The 19,800-nt window shown below is 42.6% G+C and overlaps 4 protein-coding genes across 4 annotated transcripts; 3 read left to right on the forward strand and 1 right to left on the reverse strand.

Annotated features, from left to right (window-relative positions):
* Positions 1–557: 557 nt before the first annotated feature.
* Positions 558–1,942, forward strand: THITE_48227 (uncharacterized protein; the record flags this gene model as incomplete). Its single annotated transcript, XM_003650105.1, has 3 exons — positions 558–957; positions 1,035–1,229; positions 1,428–1,942. 3 exons carry the CDS (start codon positions 558–560, stop codon positions 1,940–1,942), a joined length of 1,110 nt encoding a protein of 369 aa, XP_003650153.1.
* Positions 1,943–2,084: 142 nt separating this feature from the next.
* On the reverse strand, positions 2,085–2,926 carry THITE_123336 (uncharacterized protein; the record flags this gene model as incomplete). The annotated part of the gene is made up of 2 exons (XM_003650106.1): positions 2,085–2,759; positions 2,864–2,926. 2 exons carry the CDS (start codon positions 2,924–2,926, stop codon positions 2,085–2,087), a joined length of 738 nt encoding a protein of 245 aa, XP_003650154.1.
* A 486-nt stretch (positions 2,927–3,412) lies between these two features.
* Positions 3,413–4,800, forward strand: THITE_123337 (uncharacterized protein; the record flags this gene model as incomplete). The annotated part of the gene is made up of 6 exons (XM_003650107.1): positions 3,413–3,422; positions 3,508–3,585; positions 3,668–3,955; positions 4,045–4,119; positions 4,193–4,276; positions 4,406–4,800. The coding sequence occupies 6 exons, from the start codon at positions 3,413–3,415 to the stop codon at positions 4,798–4,800; spliced, it is 930 nt and encodes a 309-aa protein (XP_003650155.1).
* A 13,784-nt stretch (positions 4,801–18,584) lies between these two features.
* On the forward strand, positions 18,585–19,800 carry THITE_2109416 (uncharacterized protein). Its single transcript, XM_003650108.1, has one exon. The coding sequence runs from the start codon at positions 18,633–18,635 to the stop codon at positions 19,698–19,700; it is 1,068 nt and encodes a 355-aa protein (XP_003650156.1). The 5' UTR covers positions 18,585–18,632; the 3' UTR covers positions 19,701–19,800.

The raw sequence follows: 19,800 nt of genomic DNA on the forward strand, positions 1-19,800 counted from the left end.
ACACGTTGGCATCGTCCGTCAGGGAGGCAAGGTCACGTCGATGACGATGAAGAGCAGGCCGTCGAATGGTACCTTCGTCTTGGTGATGCCGTGGAAGGTGAAGATGTCGAGGACTTTGTTTCGGTATGGATCGAACTGCATCGACGGGATGCTTGGGTGTCCCACGCCAAGATTTGGCGGAGATACAGCCTTCTCGAACAGGATGTCTGTGGGTGCGTAGAAAAGAACCCTCGCGGACCAAACGTGGCATTCGCTAAGGCAAGGAGGGAGACGAGGCTCCGTGCTACCGGCCCGCCTCTGGGGCTGTGTCGGAACCTGTGTGGTTCCATCCAGCTACCTTACCCATGCATGGCGCGTCCAGAAAAGGCATTTCAAGCGGTCAGCTTGTTTGCTCGTGAGTTTGGTGGCGCAGCCCTTGAGACAACAACCCTGGCCCTTCTGGAATTAATGTTGGGCGGAAAGGCTCTCAACAGAAAAAAACAGTTGCCCCCTGGGCAGACATCTCACCATCATCTCACTGCATCATTCACTCCCCAACAACTTGCTTGTTTGTCACCATGCAGTATCACCACGATTTCCAACATCCGTCCCCTCTTGTCATTCCACCCCGCATCCTAGACCTTCTGCATCGCGCCGTCGATCTTTTCGCAGACCAATCAGGCGCTGACGACGAGTCTGACGGGCCTCGACAAAGCTTGGGACCAGTGCTTGTGCCTCCTTGGAGAGAGAGATTGGGTGTTCCTGTTTCCAACACTAGCGTGGTACCTATTCGGCCGGATCCGCATCAAAACAACTCTCTGAGCTTGGTAGGCGGCGCCAACTCAGGGGATGATTCGCCACGCCTTCCTCTGTACTACTCAAAGAACAAAAACAACAGACGACGGGACAAGAACAGCCACTCCGAGACGCGCTCTGGGTCTCATGGCTACTACTCGCGATCCTTCAGCTCTGATAGGGGTATGACTTCCCCAACCTTCCATTTGCCTTGGTTCTGTTCTAAACGCGACTTATTAAACAATCTGGCTTGGTTTCAGCCACGGCGCATGCCATCAAATCGGCACGGTACCCAGTGCTCTATGAGAAACTCAAAGCACCAGCCGCCGCGCGAAGAGCATTGAAGACGTGGAGAAAAGAGGGTGAGCAAGGTGCGGCTCAGGAAGCCGCCAGCAACGCTCTTGCGCTGGACAATCAAGTCCGGCCTGCCATTGGAGATGGTCAGACAACTTCCAGTGACAACAACGCGGACCAAGGTGATGGAGTGCAGGCTTCCGCGGGGTTCAACCGCCAAGGGCATGGAGAGGCCCCGGGGCCCGTGGGTGAGTCGGGTAGCCAAAGTGCAGCAACACCTCCCCCATCCACCGCGCCTCCAGTACCCGCTCCTTCGAGCTCCGTGGCGCTCATCGCCGCCAACAAGGCCCGGGCGGGAGGCGAGTTGCCGCCACAGCACATGACCTTCTCCGAGCCCTTGCTCGAGAACAAGAAGCGTGGGAGGCGCCTCCGCATCACCTGCACCCTGGAGAAGTCATACCCCAACTTCCACATCGAGTGCGAGTACACCTACATCGACGAGTCGGAGAGGGTCAACGGCAGCCGGATAGACACGCGCATATCGTGTGCCGTCATTTCGACAAGAGAGAACGTCTGGGTTGTCACTTTCGAACAACGAGGATACAATGAACGGTTCATCAAGGGATTCGTGGGCGAGGCCGAGTATGCCAGGCTGGATGGCGAAATCAGCGGGCCGATCAAGGGCTATGGGAAGTCATCTGACCTTTCAACCGTTAAGATGGCTAAGAAGATCAGGATCCCCGAAGGGTACGACCTGGGCGGGATATGGTGCGAGGCGGCGGGGTTCTACGAGATGAGGATCTATGTTCCGGCGAAGGATTACGTGCAGGAGGATGATTACGTGCAGGAGTATGATCTACCTGTGACTATCTGACCATTTGCAACCCGTTGTCTCTCACCGGAGCTACCGAGAGAACTTGGTGATTCCTCTCTCCGTCCACCTTCCCCAGCAACAGCGAGGCAAGCTCGATAAGAGGCCCAATGAGCATCGTCATGGCCAGCACTTGGCCAAAGGTCTACTCGTCCAGCCCAGGACCGAGCGGGTTCCGTCGCACCATCAGCTCCAGCATCACAAGAAGATATATCGTACCGGCCAGGTAGCTGACGAGCTGGTACACAGCCGGCCTCTTCTTTGCCTCACCTCCATCCTGCCCGCCGCCGAAAAAGCCCCGAAAGTCACGGCCAAACAGCACATCGATGCTCACGCAAGCGACAAGCAGCAAGGCACAGCCGAGAGCAAAGAGCAGGATCCCAAGGGCGCCGACAAACAACCAGCGAAGAACGGGGCTGGTCGCCTGAATGTCGACGCCGAAAAACACATACACAACGCTGCCGTTGCACTCGGCGCTACCCCCAAACGTCGGCGCCGTAGCAAACACATAAATCAGATAAACCAGCGTGCCGACCGAAACAAGGACGTAAAACGCCGAAAAGACAACACGGCGGACGACGCCAGCGGGGTAGCGCCCCACGGGGCGGGCAGCGAGCCCCACGATGCCGAGGAGGTGGAAGACGCAGAGGGCGTGGAACAGGTCGAATTCGCCGCGCGCCGTGATGATGACGGTGGTCAGGAAGATGGCGAGGCCCGTGACGCCGAGGGACGATTCGATGGCGGTGGTGAGCTCGGCCGAGTGGAAGGTGTAGGCGCAGAGGTGGTTGGCGAGGGCGAGAACGTAGAGGGAGACGCGGATCTGAGGGTGGAAGGTGGGACAGTGGGTGTCAGCGGAGGTGAGGTGCGGTGAGGTAAGGCTGGTTGTCCGGTCAGAAGAAGTGAGAGACCGGGGGGATGGCTTACCCCGACGCCGACCACATCTGGGTTGGGGTCAATAAGACACGCCTCGGTCGCGTTGGCTGCCATATTCAGCTGCAGGCCGGGAGTTTCCTCGTGCTGTGCTGCCAAGCATGTTATGCTTTTCTTTTTGACGCGAAAAAGGACGCGAGGATATGGAGATTCGCCTCCTCCCAGCCCCCGGTCCTATGAAATAGGAGCCTATCTTGGCTGTCAACAATGCGATCACAGGACTGCCCAGTGCGCGAGGAAAACGAGGCAGTGCTGAATGGCAAGGCGGTGTAACGGAATGGGCTTGGAATGCCACCCTTCTGCAGCTGAGGCGTCACGCTAACCTCAATATGTCTCGAAGCCTTGGTCAGCCTTGCCAGAAGTGCCAGGGACGCCACGTTTCCACTCAAGAAGAAAAGACGCCAACAACCCCCCCACTACTCTCATTCGGTGAACGGCAAGCTCCTCTCCTTTCCCAATGTCTTCACCAAAAAACGCACTGCATTGACTCAGATTGGTACTCTCGCCGGTCGCATTTCTGTCCCGTGGACTGGACCAAGGAAGATGAGTCTAGGTGCGTTGCCATGTGTCTTGCTCGGCCTGATATTCCTCCGACAGACCGGAAACCTCAGTTTGCTGAACACCTTCCACCCTCTTAGCCGTGAGCCAGTGCGTCTACAATCAGATCCAAAGCTATTCTCTGACCGACCGGAGACCGCGGCCTTGGGGGGGGCAACGTATGTTTGCTGTGGCTGGCGTCAATCTCGCAAGGCGGGTCCGCTGGAGTCGTGCTGACAGACGTCCCGAGCACCATATTAGTGCTTGTCTTCGCAGTAACCCGTCTCTTCGATGTCGCCCTCGCCACGGCTGCGGCAACGGCAGCCGCAGCAGCCGGCGCACATGCAGCTGGAGCGCCCCTGACCTCCGAGATACTGCGGAATGCTGCTGTTGGCGGAGCCCTCAAATCCGGGGCCATGGTGTTGGCCGGGCTCTTCCTGCTCGCGCCACAGAACACGCCCTTCCTCGTCCTCCCGATGCTGCTGGGAACCTCCATAGCAACAAATGTGCTGCTGGTGGCAGCCATGGCAAACCGGACAATTGGATATGGTGAGCATGAAGCTTTCTCACCCACGCCATTGAGATCCTTGCGAAAAAAAGAAAAACAGGGGCTGAGCAATCTTTCGCCTTGCATCCAGCACCAACCCAACTTCTCGTGGCCGCCGTCGTGGCATCTGTCCCGCTCGGCTTCTGCCCGGTCTATTATTATGGAGGTGAGCCCCTTTACGAATTTGACCGGAAAATGGGAAGCCTGGATCCGAGTCGCACGCTTACGGTACGCTCCAGCCTTTCGAGTGCCAATCACTTTCACGTCGATTCCATTCGATGTTCTCGGGGCGTATACGTTTGCGAAAATGGCTGACAATCTGGGTAAGCTTGATTCACGACTCCGTTCGGGTCCATGAGTACCTTAGTACACTCAGCTCTCACCCGAACAGGGGTACCCCAACGACCCCTCTTGATCGATCGAGCCTGGCTGACCTCGTTTTCCACCCATAGGCTACCCCATCTGCCCGGCCAGACCCGCACTCGTCGCTGGCGCCGTCTTCGGAACAGTCTTCTCGACCGGCTTGACCCTGTTCAGCTGCTGCGTCATAGGGAGGCGCAGGACCATATTCCTGCGCGGGTCCTCGCAGAGCGGCATGGCCTATGCGAGCTGCTGCGGGAACCGAGTCTACATCAATGCCAGCGGGACCGAACTGTACGGCGGGCCTGGCATGTACGGCTCCTTGGATACCTACACGACGGGGACGGTGCTCAACAGCGCCCATGCCATCGGGATCTACTGGAATCCGGGTGCGCTGCAAGGACACTTGGTTTGGCAAACCTCGTCGTCCATCGACAATACGGCGACTCGGTCGGGTGGCCAGGCCACCATGTTCAGAATGCTTTGAGTCGGCGCGCAGAACAACAGTATTCCGTCATTTCCCAGAAGAGAGAGAGTTCACCTTATCGACCACATAGTCTCACGCGCGGCACGGCGGGGAGTTGTTACATACCTTAGCCTAGGTGGTGTAAGTCCAAAATAGCCCACCAGGTGCTCCACTCGGCACATAAATAGGAACATAGATCACTGTTGATGTGACATGGGGAAGCGAGACCGTGGCACGCAACCAGCGTCGTTATTATCGCCACAACGAGCGACCGGACGCGTTACTAACCCCTCAAAGCTTTAGAGTCACACTTGGGGCCGGCCTCTCAGATACAGGGTGAAGTTACCATTATAGTACGGCGGGAAGTGGGTTTATGGGCCTGTCGCTTTCGTCCATGGGGCGCCGGCTACAACAATCAGTGGTCTCATGGGAAGCTCCATTCCGGCTAGTGTGATCTTGTAGCTCCTGTTTATCGGATCTCCGAGCATATACTATAGCACGGCACTGGGGGTTGCCGAAATGGTCCTGGGGTCCGTCTTGTCAGAACCAGCCCAGCCCAGGGTAGCCGGCCGGCTCACCGAGATTAGGATCCACCGGCCTGATGCCCAACTGCTGCCTAAGACTGGGCTCCTGATCAGGAGAACTCTCCTACAATAAAAAACATCCTCAACACCACGATTGTTCCCAGTTATATATATCACTTACATTGTGATAGCTTTATCTTCCTAAGCCTACATAGCGGTTCTAATAATTAAGAGTCTTATTGGCTTGAAAACCTGGCCCTATCTCTAAGTATATAGCCCTATATATAGCGCTTAGTAGCAACTACTATATCTTCAAAAGCTAATACAAAGATCGATATTATCCTAGCTAGCCCGGATGACTAGGTGGCTTAGAATCGTAAGTTCGTCAACAAAGCTAAGCACCTTAACCTACTCGACTATTTCGAGGGCAAAGCGGAGCTACTCCCGAAGCCTATACTAGCCAATACCTACGATCTCGCCTATAAACGTATTTGATGTAAGCTCTAGGAATACATCGTCGAACTATAAGCTTCTACGCTAGCTATAGCTATAGGAGCTCTAGCCGATCTAGGAGCGTCTACTATAGGCGAATAGCGGCTTGGCACTGCCTCTATAGCCTAGGATAACGATATAGATTCCTAGACCCTCTTTAAAAACGAAGGTCTATAAGAGTAGCCTAATATCGAGGTATTAAACGGCTACTAGAGGAAGCTCTACAATAAAAGGGAGAAATAGTTTAATAACAATATCGCTATCGTTATTATATAGGTCGAGAAGGATCTAGACTATAAGTATAAGGACTATAAACATTAGACTAATTATCTTACTTAGATACTAACTTTTATAACTACTATAGTAGTAGCTAACTACTAGTCTACCTACTTTATAGAGTATACTAACCTTCGAATATAGTATAACAACCTTAAGAAGACTATTTAGCCGACTATTAAGATAATAACTAAGCTTTGAATATACATTTGTACCTACCTCGATATGCTTAAGCACCTTAGGAACATATATATTAAGGAAGCTAATTTCGAGAGGTAGCTTATTAAATAGGAGAGCCTAATAGATAAGGCCTCCCTCTAGAAGATAAGCGAGGCAAAGGATCCTAGCCTATAGTTCAACTGTAACAAGAGTCTTCGAGTGCTACTAGTGAGATGCCTCAAGGTAGAGAAGTACAATGGTACTATAGCAATGACTAGGGCGAGTAATTGTAGTTTCTAAGGCGACACTATCCGAATACGTCTCCTATTATAATTAGAGGCTAATCCTTAGAGGATCAGAAATCTTCCTCCGCCTTAGTAGGCGACTGCCTACCCTTTTTAGCTATAGTTCCTAGGCTCTAAGTATATATATTATATTGTACGTTATAGATATAAGCTTCTAGGTTCTAGATGCTCACTCCGTCTTAGAACTATACTAGCTCCTACTTAATAGCGGTTTATATATGTACTATAACAGTTTGTCCTCCCCTCTATAGAACCTGTCCTTAGGTTTAGACTTCGTAGTCGATAGCATACTATATTGCCTAATCTCTAGAAAAGGTCTGTCTACCTATATAGACTCGCTAACCAATAGTATAAAGGGTAATAGGTTGTCTATCTAACTACGAGCTTCGCCTAGGATTCGATAAGGTATCTCTATAGAGTTAGACTAGTTGCTAAGGCAATGTATATAGCGTATTTTACCCTTTTTATAACAATTTACATTTTACTATTGTATATAGACTATCTATACCCTACTTTAAATTTATATTATAGTAGCTATACTTTATACTTTGTATTTTCTTTTCTTTATATATTATTAATCTATTAGTCGTAGTACTCTCCTTCTCTCTACTTTCTTACCTTACGTTCTTATCTTCATTACTACCTATATATCGTCGTTTTCCTTTATCTCGTTTCTACTACCTACTCTCCGTCAACTTATTATAGATCTAAAGGAGTTTCTTATACTTCTAGCTTATAAAAAGTCGCTCTACCTTAAATATTTATATATCGTATATAAGAACCTCCTATATAATTCGCTAATACCTATTATTCCTAAATATATGATTACTAAATCGTCGTCAAGTCGTTGTAACTAGTATATAAAGAGAAAGAATATTTATATATCGGTAAGTAGCTTAGGACTAGTGTTCGGTAGTAGCTTATCTACTAACTTAGTTAGGCTATTAGTACAATGTTTAGAGATTTGACTAATCTAATGATCGGTTTATATATTGTACAACTCCTCTATAAAGCTAAAGAAAGTTAAATTTTGTCTAATCGAGAGTCCTTCGATAGTTAGGAGGACAACGAGGAGTACGTCCTTTTAGACGATATTTACTATAGTATTGTATACCTATTAAAGAAGTTAGTCGACACTTTCTACACTATAGACAAAGTATATCGCTATATCTATAGTATCACGTTGAACAAGTGTTTTACAACTAATTAGCAACTAGCCTTTAAGGCTATAGTTGTTAAATGTATAGAACTTAACGTTTCCATCTTTCTATAGCCTAAGCACCTAGATAATATATCTTCGTTGGCGGTAGGTTACTCTTATCTATCCCTTAGATTAATTACTAAGAATATTAATAGCGATTTAGTACTAATGTAAGCTAGAAGTATAGGACTTAAAGAGGGCTTGCTACCTTCGTTTTAACAACGTAGGCTATCTTACCTAGATATAGGCGAAATACGATTTTACTAAGGAGTTGATCCTATTGCTTACCAATGAAATCGACGATTGTAAAAACGCTCTAGACCTAATAGAGTGGGTCTGCCTATTCTATAAGTTGCTAACCTAGTGTTCTCTTATAGTTTAATCGAGGTTTTAAAGAAGAGGTCTAGCTATTTTATCTATATATAACTATATAAATTAATTTATATATATTGGTCTCTAGCTACGACTGAGCCAACCTAATATCGCTATATTGTATATTACTTAATATGCTTTAGACGTCCTCCCCTCGCTTCCTTTTAGTAGTAGCTTTATATATCTATCGAAACTAGTAGATTATCCGCTATACGTTCGCTATATCGTCTTTATAGACCTACTAGTTATATTCTAATAGCTAATCTATTTACTTTACCTAAAAGAATATTTCGTCTTCGATTTACTATTTAGCTTATACTTCTTCGACTTTCTATTCTTTATTATCCTCTAGGTCCAGTATTGGCATTTAGGTTTCTTTAGCTATAATTTATATATACTAAAGCTTTAACAGAGCTACTAGAAATATATTGTATAGCCTTATATACTTATATAGTAAAGCTAACCGATATACTAGCAATCCTACTTAGTCTAATACTTAGAATAGCCTAATAAATTGGAGCTTTAGCTTCTTACTAGTCTTAAGTCTTAGATTCTAAGTAGACAACTTAACTAAAGCTCCCTTCTAGAACTCTATTAGCTTATATTTTTCGTTGTAGTACTATTTCTAACTCGCTATAGCGTTAGCCTAATATCGCTCTAGCTATTAGCGTAACTCCTTAAGCTTTTTAATCTATTCTACTATATTAGGATATAGTACTCTCCTCTATCGAGTATCGTCCTCAATATAATAGAAAATTGTAGAGTTATAACCTATAAATGCTTGAAAAGAGGTAACGCTAATAGTTATATTAATAGAATTGTTATAAACGAATTCAGCTTTAGAGAAGAGTATTGCCTAAATAATAGGATTTAAAAAGGCGAAATATCGGAGGTATTAGATAAGGGTTTAGTTTATTCGCTTAGTCTAGCTATTGATTTAGAGGTAAAATACTATTAAAAGTCTATAATTTACTTAGTTTAGATAGTAAAGATCGTTCTAGAATTAGAAGGTAAAAACTAAGCTTCGATTACTAAAGTATCTATAAAGTACTCTATATTTGAGCTTAATCTCTTAATAGAGGAGTTCTATTAACTCTTAGCTACAAATAGAGGTCGAGATAGAGAAGAATCGACTTATCTTTATATACTAGTCGACTACAACTAGGATTATATCCTTTTCACTATCTAGTTGTTCTACTATAGGAAAACCTATAATAAAATCTATAGCGATCTCGCTCTAAGGTCGTGTTAGTATTAGCAATGATTGAAGGTTGCTATAAGGTCGATACCTTGACGGTTTCTAGTACTAATATACTAGGTAAGTATTATAGTATTCGTTTACTTCTTTATCAATACCTAGCTAGTAGTACTTCCATTATACTAACTCCTTAGTTTAGTTATAACCGAAGTGTCTCGCTAGGGGATTATTATAGTATCGCCTAAAGAGCTTTTACTTTATAGCCTCCTTAGCAAGGATATAAAGTTTAGTTTAATAGAGTAGCTCGTCATTGGGTCTTAATTCCTACTTAGAGGTAACGTCAGTTCTTCGCTATAGAGTCTATAGATAGTCTTTAATTCTTTATATTATTGGATCCAAGTTCTATAACTCTAGGATCAACTCTCTTATTGTTTTAGAAGGTACTAAGTTATATAGGGCTTCGCCTTATATATAAGTAGCTACGACCTTTCTAGGTATAATTTACTCCCAACTAAGCAATTCTTTAAGTTTGTCTATACTAGGGGGCTCTTAAGTCCCTTACTTTACTAGCTAAGTAGTAACTATCTAACGTTTTATAGCTATTTTAGGGCTAATATATAGTTAGCTCTCTATACTATTAGATATCTAGTATCCTATACCTATCTATATAATAGATTAAATATATAGAAACCTCTCTTTAGTAAACACTTATTAGAGTCCAACTATCTTGTTCTATAGAGTTAGCAACTATACTATATATTCTAAAGCCGACCCTTCTTCGCAGTTAAATCTCTTTAATAGCCCGTTAACTAGGTTTCGCTTACCTGCCTAGTGCTTAATAATAAAATTATATTCTATAAGGTATATATACCACCTAGCTTAGCGCCTATTTAGGTATATCTACTTTATAAAGCTCTATAGATTATTATAGTCAAAGAGGATAATGACTAGAAAGTTACTCCCTTCAATGTAATAGCGCCAATACTTAAAAGCCTCGATAATCGCTATTATTTCCTTGTTGGATGTCCTATAATTCTTAAGTGATCTAGAGAACTTAGCTAACTAAAAGGCTATAGGTCGTCTCGTCCTATCGTCTTCTTCTTAAGATAAAACTATTCTTATAGCGAAGTCGGAGATATTGGTCTTGATAGTTACTTTCCTCTATAGGTTATAGTAGTATAATGTTGATACTTCTATAAAAGCTTGCTTAAGTCGTTTAAAAGCCGTTTATTCCTCGTTAACGAATTAGAGAGATCTTAGTTTCTTTCCTTTTTCTAATCCCTTTAGTAGGGTAGTTAGAGGTAGTACTAATTCTAAATAGTAGAAGATAAACTGCTAATAAAAATTATAGAACCTAAAGAAGACTTGAATATCTTAGTAAATAGTAGGCTCTAGCTATTCCTAAATAGTTTAAACCTAGGTCGAATCTATAGTAATTCCCTTAGGAGTTACTAGGTATCTAAGGAACTCGACTTTATATTAGCAAAATTGACATTTGCTCGGTTTACAATATAACTATATAGCTTATAGCTTCTTAAGGATTTACTAAATATAGGAAGTATAAGTATTATAGTCCTTTAAAAAGATTAGGACATTATTAAGGAAAGCTATATAGAAATTGTCTATAAGTCGCCCTAGTGTCTAATAGATATAACTTTAGAAGGTTACTAGGGCGTTGGTTAATCTAAAGGGTATAACTAAATATTTGAATAAGCTATATCGAATATAAAAGACTATCTTCTATTCGTCCCCCTCTTTAATATAGATTCAATAGTAGGCCTCCTTAATATCTAACTTACTAAAGTACTTAGTACCAATTATATAGTCTAAGATCTCTAAGATCAAAGGCAATAGGTAGCGGTTCTTCCTTATAATTTTATTGAGCCTTTAGTAATCGATATAGAGTTAGAGGGTACTATCCTTTTTAGGTATAAATAAAACTAGGCTTGTAGCTAGGCTCTAAGATTCTTGAATATACCCTTTGGCTAGGTTTTTACAAAGGTATTCCTTAAAGATATCTAATTCCTTTTAAGCTAATAGGTAAATGGGCCCTACTAGTAGTATTATACTTAGTAATAGCTTAATAATATAATTAGTCTTACGATATAGCGGTAGAATATCGGCCTTAGTAGGGTCTAATACGTTGGCGAAGTCTTAGAGCTCCTTAGAGATTTCGTCTTTACCTTAGGACAGTTTCGCCTATATCTCCTTATCCTCCTCCTCTTTAGAGAACAGAGCTTATAGTATATTAGGGTATATAAACAGAGTATAAACGTAGAGCTTTTATTATAACGTTTTAGTAAACCTCTTTAGGCGTTTAAAACGAACTTTAATAATCTTAGATATAAACTACTATTCTTTAGCTACTAGAAATAGTAAAATATATTCCTCTATCATTGTAGGTATCCTTAGAATAATGGCTAACCCTCCTTCGATCAAAGGGTAGTCAATAGCTACATAGGAGATGTTAAGCCTTTATATTACGCCTCTTCTATCTAATAGCTCTAGGGGTATAGAGAACACTCTATATAACTAGGACATTTGAATATCTACTAAACAAGTCTATAGCGAAAAGGGCTTCACTATAGGAAGATAATACTATTTTATAAACTTAAAGCTAACTATATTAATCTTAGTATAGGTATCTAAATCTACTATAACCTCCTAGGGTTTCTTAGTATATAGGGTAGTAGTAGCTTAGAAGTATTCTATAACTTAGTCCCTATATAGGAAGAGTACGTTAGTAGTACTAGAGTCTACTACTAGGTATAAGCTTTTTTCTCCTTTTCGTTATCGTTTTATAAGTAACTAGGGCTTGTTTTATACTTAGTTCTTAGGGTATAACGAGTACCTCTATAGCCTCGACGTCTTATATCTCTAACTTTATCTATACCTTTAGGCTTCTTAGGGTAGTTGTAGGAGAAGTGACCTATTTTACTATAGGTCTAATAGGTAAAAGAGTTATTACTCCTATCCTTTACCTCTTTATCGTTATAGCTCTACTTTTCCTTCTCTATTACGTCGTTAGAGTAGGGCCGACTATAACGATCCTAATGTATAGATTGCTCTTAACCTCGTTATTTACAATTAGAGAACTACCTAGATCTTCGATTGACTTTTGAAGATCTTTAGCGAATATTATATTATTTAATATTTTAGATCTAAGTTGCTAGCTAAACTATAGCTTTATAGGTCTTAGGTTTTTTAAAGAAATATTAGTCGATATACAACTAAATCTATAGCGATAACTTAAAGTAGAATAGAAGAGCCTATTTCTTATCGTCTTAGTACTTAGTCTAGGCCTCTAAGGAATTGAGGTATTAATAAAAGTTCAAAGGGCTTTAGCCCTTTTATTACTTTGCCTAGTCGATAGCCTTAGCGATTTCTAACTAACTGTTAGTAAGGTTCTTAATATATAAAGTAGTCTAGTCTTTAAAAACCCTCTATATCGACTCTACTATTATTTGTTCTTTTTTTTAGTAGGTTGTTGTAGTAGCTATATTAGTAGGTATATAGCGTTTGCTCTATCTTATTAATAGCGAAAAGGATCTGATTCTTTTCTATTTTAAAGTGTTTAGAGTTACCTTCAAAGGCTTAATAAAGATCTTAGAGCTAAATCTAGCGTTTTCAAAAGGTAACGTTCTTTTCTAATAGCGTAATGTTCTTAACCTTAATAGCTTAGCGATCCTACCCTCCGTCCTCGCTATTGTCGGTTAATCTAGTACTGTTCCTCTTCTATTTACTAGGCAGCTCATCTATTCCTAATAAATAAAGTAATTTCTACTTCTAGTCCTTAAGCTCTTTTAGGGCCTAAAGCTAAGTAATATAGGCCTATACCCTCTATAGTAAGTCCCCTATAGAGAGTATCTCTCTTTATAGTAGGACGCTAGAAAGTAAAGGAGATAGGTAGTAAAAGCTAGGAAGAGACCCTATTTTAGAATTATAAAGTCGTACTAGATTCGTAGACGAATTAACAGTAACTAATAGCGATAAGTAGGACAAGGATATAGATATCTAAATTAAAGTACTGGAAATAGACAGTATCTTAGCTAATAGAGGAAGAAGGATTAAAATCTATAATAAGAGTCTTCGAGTACTACTAGTAAGATACCTTAAGGTAGAGAAGTACAATAGTACTATAGTAGTGACTAGGGCGAGTAATTACAGTTTCTAAGGCGACACTGTTCAAATACGTCTTCTATTGTGATTAGAGGCTGATCCTTAGAGGATTAGAAATCTTCCTCCACCTTGGTAGGCAACTGCCTACCCTTTTTAGCTACGGTTCCTAGGCTCCGAGTATATACGTTATATCGCACGTTATAGATATAAGCTTCTAGGTTCTAGGTGCTTACTCCGTCTTAGAACTGTGCTAGCTCCTACTCGACAGCGGTTCGTACATATACCGTGACATTAACGAACTAATAGCTATACTAGAGAAGCTATTTCTAAGCTTTATTTCCATCTATACTATAAATAAAATGAAGATCCTTAAGAAGCTAACCTTTCGAGATATAACTATAGAGGTTTATAAAGGTATATATCTATTCCTCGAAAAGGCGTCTAGCTATATAGGGAAAGGATCCTTTTCAATATATAGCCCTAGAGAAAAAGAAAATAAGGACCCTAAGCAACTAGAAGATTAGAAGGATCGCTCTAAGCGCTAAGCTAATTGTAAAGAGGGAGCTAGAATTAGCTAATCCTACTCTAAACGTAAGTTAAATGCGCCTATAGCTCCTAGCACCTCTATAAGGTCTTCGAACATATTAAGGAAGTACTATACCGATAATCACTTCTATTTAACTAAATGGTGCTACTATTTAAACCCTAAGAGTATACCGCTTAGATAAAAACCTAGAGAATATATCAAGGCTTATATAGAGGCCAATTTAAAGGCTAATTCAACTCTATAAACAAAGGCCAATAGGCTTCGGATAAAGAGGTCTAAGAGTAGCCTCGTTAACGATGTAAAGAGCGATATAAACAAAGATCCGCTACTACATTGACTAGCCGATCGCTTTAAAAGAGCTATAGCTATACTTCTAATAAAGGAGCCTAAGGTCTCCGAAGTAGATATAGCAGATACTAACGCCTCCGAAGAGGGTACTACTCCTAAAGAGAGCACTACCTAGGAAGAGGGTAACGCCCCCAAAGTAGACACTGCCACTAATATAGGCAACGCCCCCGATATAGGCACTAACATTATAGCGATGTTCAGCTACTAGTATATCGTAAGAATATAGTGGTAGAGAGCTATAGGCAAATATATAACGAGCTTCGCTATAATCCTAGCTATATTCTAGATAAGCTAGAGATATCCTTTAATCAACTTAGTAATCTTAGATTCGAGGTCAACTATTTATATCGTTAACTATCTAAGTAGGTTTAAAAGGCCTTCTAAGTTAGCTATGCCTAATGACTATATCTAGGTAAGCGAGTATCCTATTTAGATTAAAGGATATAGCAAGATAGATATTAAACTATAGAACGACGAGAGCGTTATAGTCCTTATACTATACAACGTAGCTTATTACCTAACCTTTGTATATAACATTGTGTTATTAAAGTAGCTTAATCGACAAGGGATCTAGTAGAACAATAGGCTAGAGAGTACACTGAACTAGCTACTTAGATACTAAGATTATACGCTCCTTAGATATACTACGAAGAAGCTCTAACAATATATCTTCAAATATATACCTAAAGACTATATACCTATAGCCTTTACTACTTAAACGAAGAGACTCGATCGCTAGGCTTACTATATAAAGAGTATAGCGGATACTATAACTTAGTACCTACGCCTTAGCTATATAGGCCTAAAGGCCCTTGAACACTTCGTCAATTGCTTATAAGGAGGGTGTATCAAAGGTATACTAACGTTCGAGTATAATGGCTATAGCCTTAGCAAGTTAAAACATAGGCCTAATCGCATTCCTAGACTATTGAACTATAGCCTAGGCGATAGGATCGCCCTAGATCTATACCCTTTTTAGGAGGGCTAACAACACTTTAAACATCTGCTATTAGCGATAGATCGCTATTTAGGTATAATATAGGACTACTATCTATATAACTACAAGGTGCTAAGTATCCTAATAGCTATTAAATACTTTACTATACTGCTTAAAAAGCAGTATTAGCTATATATTAAGGTCCTAGAGTATAACAACGAATTTATATAGGCAAGCACTATTACTACCTAGGCAAAGAGACAAGGTATCTAAATAGAGCCTTCAACGCTTAATACACCTATATAGAACAAAGGCGCTAAACACTCGAGGGGTATAATCAAGGAGAAGGCTAGAACAATAGCTATTAGTATATAGTTGCTAGGGCAACTATAGCCAAAGGTCACTAGAGCTATAGTATATCTCTATAATAGGACACTATCTTTAACAATAGAGTAGATAACGCTATTAGATCACTTTTATACCTTTTTTACTAAGAGAGATAGCCTAAGAGCCTTAGAGTATAAGCTATACTAAAGGCATTTAAAGATCTATAGTTATAAGGCATTCGCTATAACAGATACCGCTAAGAAGAAAGAAAGGCGCTTTAAACAGTTCTGACTAAGAGCTTAGATCAGCTACCTTGTAGGATACGATTCCTTAAATATCTATTATATCTAGAACCTAGCTATCGACTAAGTAGTATATATATACGATATAATCTTTAATAAGAAGTAGATATATTTAGATGATCCAAAGCTTATAGTATAAGATATTCCCTAAGTAGACCTCAAAGAGCTAAAGTACTAGCTTAATACTAGAGGCACTAATAATGCTAATTAGCTAGATAATAGCAATTTTATACCTATAGCTAAGGAAGAGGATATAATAGAGGTGTTTAGTATATCCTTAATAATATTCGAAGAACTAGAAGAGAGCCTAGCTACTACTAAAGAAGTGTTAAATACTATTATAGTAAAAGGCGATACTATTAGCACCTTTCTAGAGTTCTAATATCCAACTTCTCCGTCTACTCTACTAAACGCCCTAATTGTAGCTACCCTCCTAGGCTCACGTTTACCTAGAGCCTCTAAAGGAGCGTTCTAGCTATAGAAGACTACTTTCAACGTAGGAACATTAGGCCCTAGAGCTACTGAATATAGGCACTTAAGGAGGGTCCTCTATATAGAGGAAGAGAGAGAGGAACTCGCCTAAAAGAGTAAAAAGAAGGTAGTCAGTACTATTAAGAAGGAAGATAGTAGTACTAAAAGGATCTCCTAAAAAGAAGTCGATCACCTATAGTAAGAAGGTAAGCTTAGATCTATCTACTAGTCGATACTCCCGCCTATACCTCGATAGCACTCTGAACTCAAAGATCATCTACTAGGCTAGCTATTCCTAGAAGCTAAACACAATTATCTTCGAAGCTACAAAGTAATAAGCTCCTAAGAAGAGATTCGCTACTATAACAAAGAGGTCTAGGGCAAGCAGATCCTAGATTATATATAGGTATATATCTATAAGTTTAATAAGAGTAGGCACCTTATTAAGTATAAGGCGAAGCTTATAATATATAGCGATTAGTAAAAGAAGAGGTTTATTAAAGAGAACTATATAGCTATACTTACTATATAATCCTTTAAAACAGTGCTTACTACTATAGCGAAGTTCGACCTAGAACTAAAGTAGTTTAATATAGTTAGCGCCTTCGTCAATATAAAGATCAATAAAGACATTTATATAGAGATACTATATAGCTATCGTAAGCTAGGAACTATCCTAAAGCTAAAGAAGGCACTTTATAGCCTATAGAAATCTCCTCTCCTCTAGCAACGAGAGCTGATAGCCACTCTAAGGAACCTAGGGTTCTAGGCTATACTATAAGAGCCCTATATTATAACGAACAAAGGTATTATTATCTTCTTCTATATAGATAACATTGTCTTCGCCTATTATAAGAAGGATCAACATAGAGTTGTTGGCACTTATATAGGTAGCGAAAGAAGGTATATTCCTTTAGCGCCTATTAGAGGCATTAGAGATCTATCTAGATAATAAAATCCTATTAATCCAATACAATAATAAATAGACGATCTAGCTAATTAACGCTAAGATATCTATACTATAGACAAAGCTAAAATATATCGACATTTATAACTACTAGCTACACTAAGAAGCTTAGAATAAGAGGGTTAACGTAGATTATATACCTTTGAACTAGATGTTAGCTAACAGCCTAACAAAGGCGCTAGAACCAAAGCCCTATAGGAAGTTTATAGAAATGCTTAATCTAGCGGATATCTAGGCCCTTATCGAGATCTATACCTATTAGACGGTATAGAAGAAAGAAATATAGGGCTAAAAGAAGGCTTTGGCCAAATAGAAGGTTCAGTTTACAGTGTAATACGTAGGATTGAGAAAGGTAGGCGTACAAGGCTCGGTAGATCAGGGCAATAGCAGAAGGACCTTAATACTATAGAATTGCTAGATCAGGAAGGACGTAGTATTGGGAATAGCTTTATAGATTACTGGATTTGGCAGGCCAGAGCTAGAGGCTCGACCTAGGGGGGTGTGTCAGAACCAGCCCGGCCCGGAGTAGCGGGCCAGCCCACCGAGATTAGGATCCACCGGCCTGATGCCCAACTGCCGCCTAAGACTGGGCTCCTGATCAGGAGAACTCTCCCACAATAAAAAACATCCTCAACACCACGATTGTTCCCAGTTGTGTGCATCACTTGCATCGTGATAGCTTCATCTTCCTGAGCCTGCATAGCGGTTCCAACACGTCTCCTTGGCCAGGGACCGTCCGACAGACCGAAATATTTCCCCTAGGAGAAGAACGTACGTTGATCCCTCCTCCCACAAATAACATTCAACCTGACATATTTCCCCTTGAAAATGGTCCCTTTGCTCAAAGATATTCCCTTACGCTACGGGATGTCCTCCCAACTACACCGTACCCCCAGAGGTAGGAGAACTCCGCCTAGGCGACGTCCATGGCGATGATGCTACCGAACACTCTCCAATGACTATGTGATCCAACTCGTGCTCTGAGATGGTAGTGGAGACCATGTCGACAGCCCCCTGTGGCGCGCTATAGGAGATATCTATCAGGTACTCAATCTTAATATTTACACCAATGGCGCCTCTTGGAGTGGCCTTCCACTTATCTGCCCTCCTCTCTCTGCTTATCAGATCCCACCATGCTGTAAATAGCTGAACCATGGTTACCTTCGGTAGAGTTACATGCGTCTGCGCCGCCCATGCTCGCCCCGCATCCGAAAGGAGTGGGTATCATCATTTGTCCGACCTCGGCAATCCATTCCTTCTCTCCCACTCTGTAGGAACAGGTGCGCGGGTGATAGAACAACCCACGAAATGGACGGCCTACGAGTACTCTCAGAATCCGTATTCGCCAAGCAAGCATTCAGCAGTCCGTCGCCGAGGCGGGAGCTTCACGTATTTGAGATACCCCATTCCGGCCCGGCGAGGAGGGGGACGGTCCTTGAGCCTGAGTTGGGCATCTGGGCGAATCCGAATCACGGCACTGCAGCTACAAGAACGCCAGAGTCGCCTGCGGTAGCGTGCTTACGGCTGGTGTGTGTACACCGCGAACTAGACGTCACGCTCGGCGTCTCCGAGCTTGCATTCCGAAAATTGATGGAGTCGATGAGAGTCGACAAAGGGGCATTGTCCATGATCAGTCGAGACTACGACGGATTCCACATGTTCGGTCAAGGAAGCAGCAACAAGGGTCATGGTGTCATGGATGCAAGCAGCGCCTTGCCCACCTGGTTCGTCGGCACGTCGCTCTACGCAATCCTATGGACCTTCAACCCGGAGACATCACACAGTCTCGGCGTCTTCTTCAACCGGTCGCGCAACACCTTTGCATCCTTCACCGACACCCTCGAGACGTTCGCCGCCTACATCCACAGTCCCCATCTGCTCTGTTTTAACGTCTGTGTGCATCAGCTTCACACTTACGACGACGATAGCAACAGATTCAGCCTCAAAACAATCCGGGACATTGAGAAGCAGACCGGATACTACCCAAACGCTGCAGCCCTCGATGACCCGGACCTGGAGCCGCGCCGCTGGGCGACGACCGAGTTCGAAATTGGCCAGCTATCGGACTGGGCAAGGCGGGTGGGGATCGTCACTAGGGATGCGGCAAGCAAAACACGCCATCAGGCCACCTACCGGGCCATCGTGACCGAGGTCAGAAAGGCGGGTGCGATTGCAAGGAAGGCAGCCTCCAGACGACCGGCGAAAGGACTCGCATGGCCGGACTCGAGGCAGATGATGCGCGAAGAGAGTGCGTTAGCCTTGAGTGAGGCCGTGCCAGTCATTGAGAAACAATTGGCGACGTACGCCGAGTACCTCGACTTCCTGAGGTACCGCGCCGAACGGCTGTCCGACGTGGTGAGCTTTCCTCTACTCTAGCTTGAATACTCAGCGGCATTCCTTCCCTCAGCTTGTTGTCGTTCCTTCACTTTCAAGACATCTTCAATCTTCAATGAGGCGACTGGACCCTGGGCTTGCT

The sequence above is a fragment of the Thermothielavioides terrestris genome, chromosome 1, assembly GCF_000226115.1.
Source record: "Thermothielavioides terrestris NRRL 8126 chromosome 1, complete sequence".
Lineage (NCBI taxonomy): Eukaryota > Fungi > Ascomycota > Sordariomycetes > Sordariales > Chaetomiaceae > Thermothielavioides > Thermothielavioides terrestris.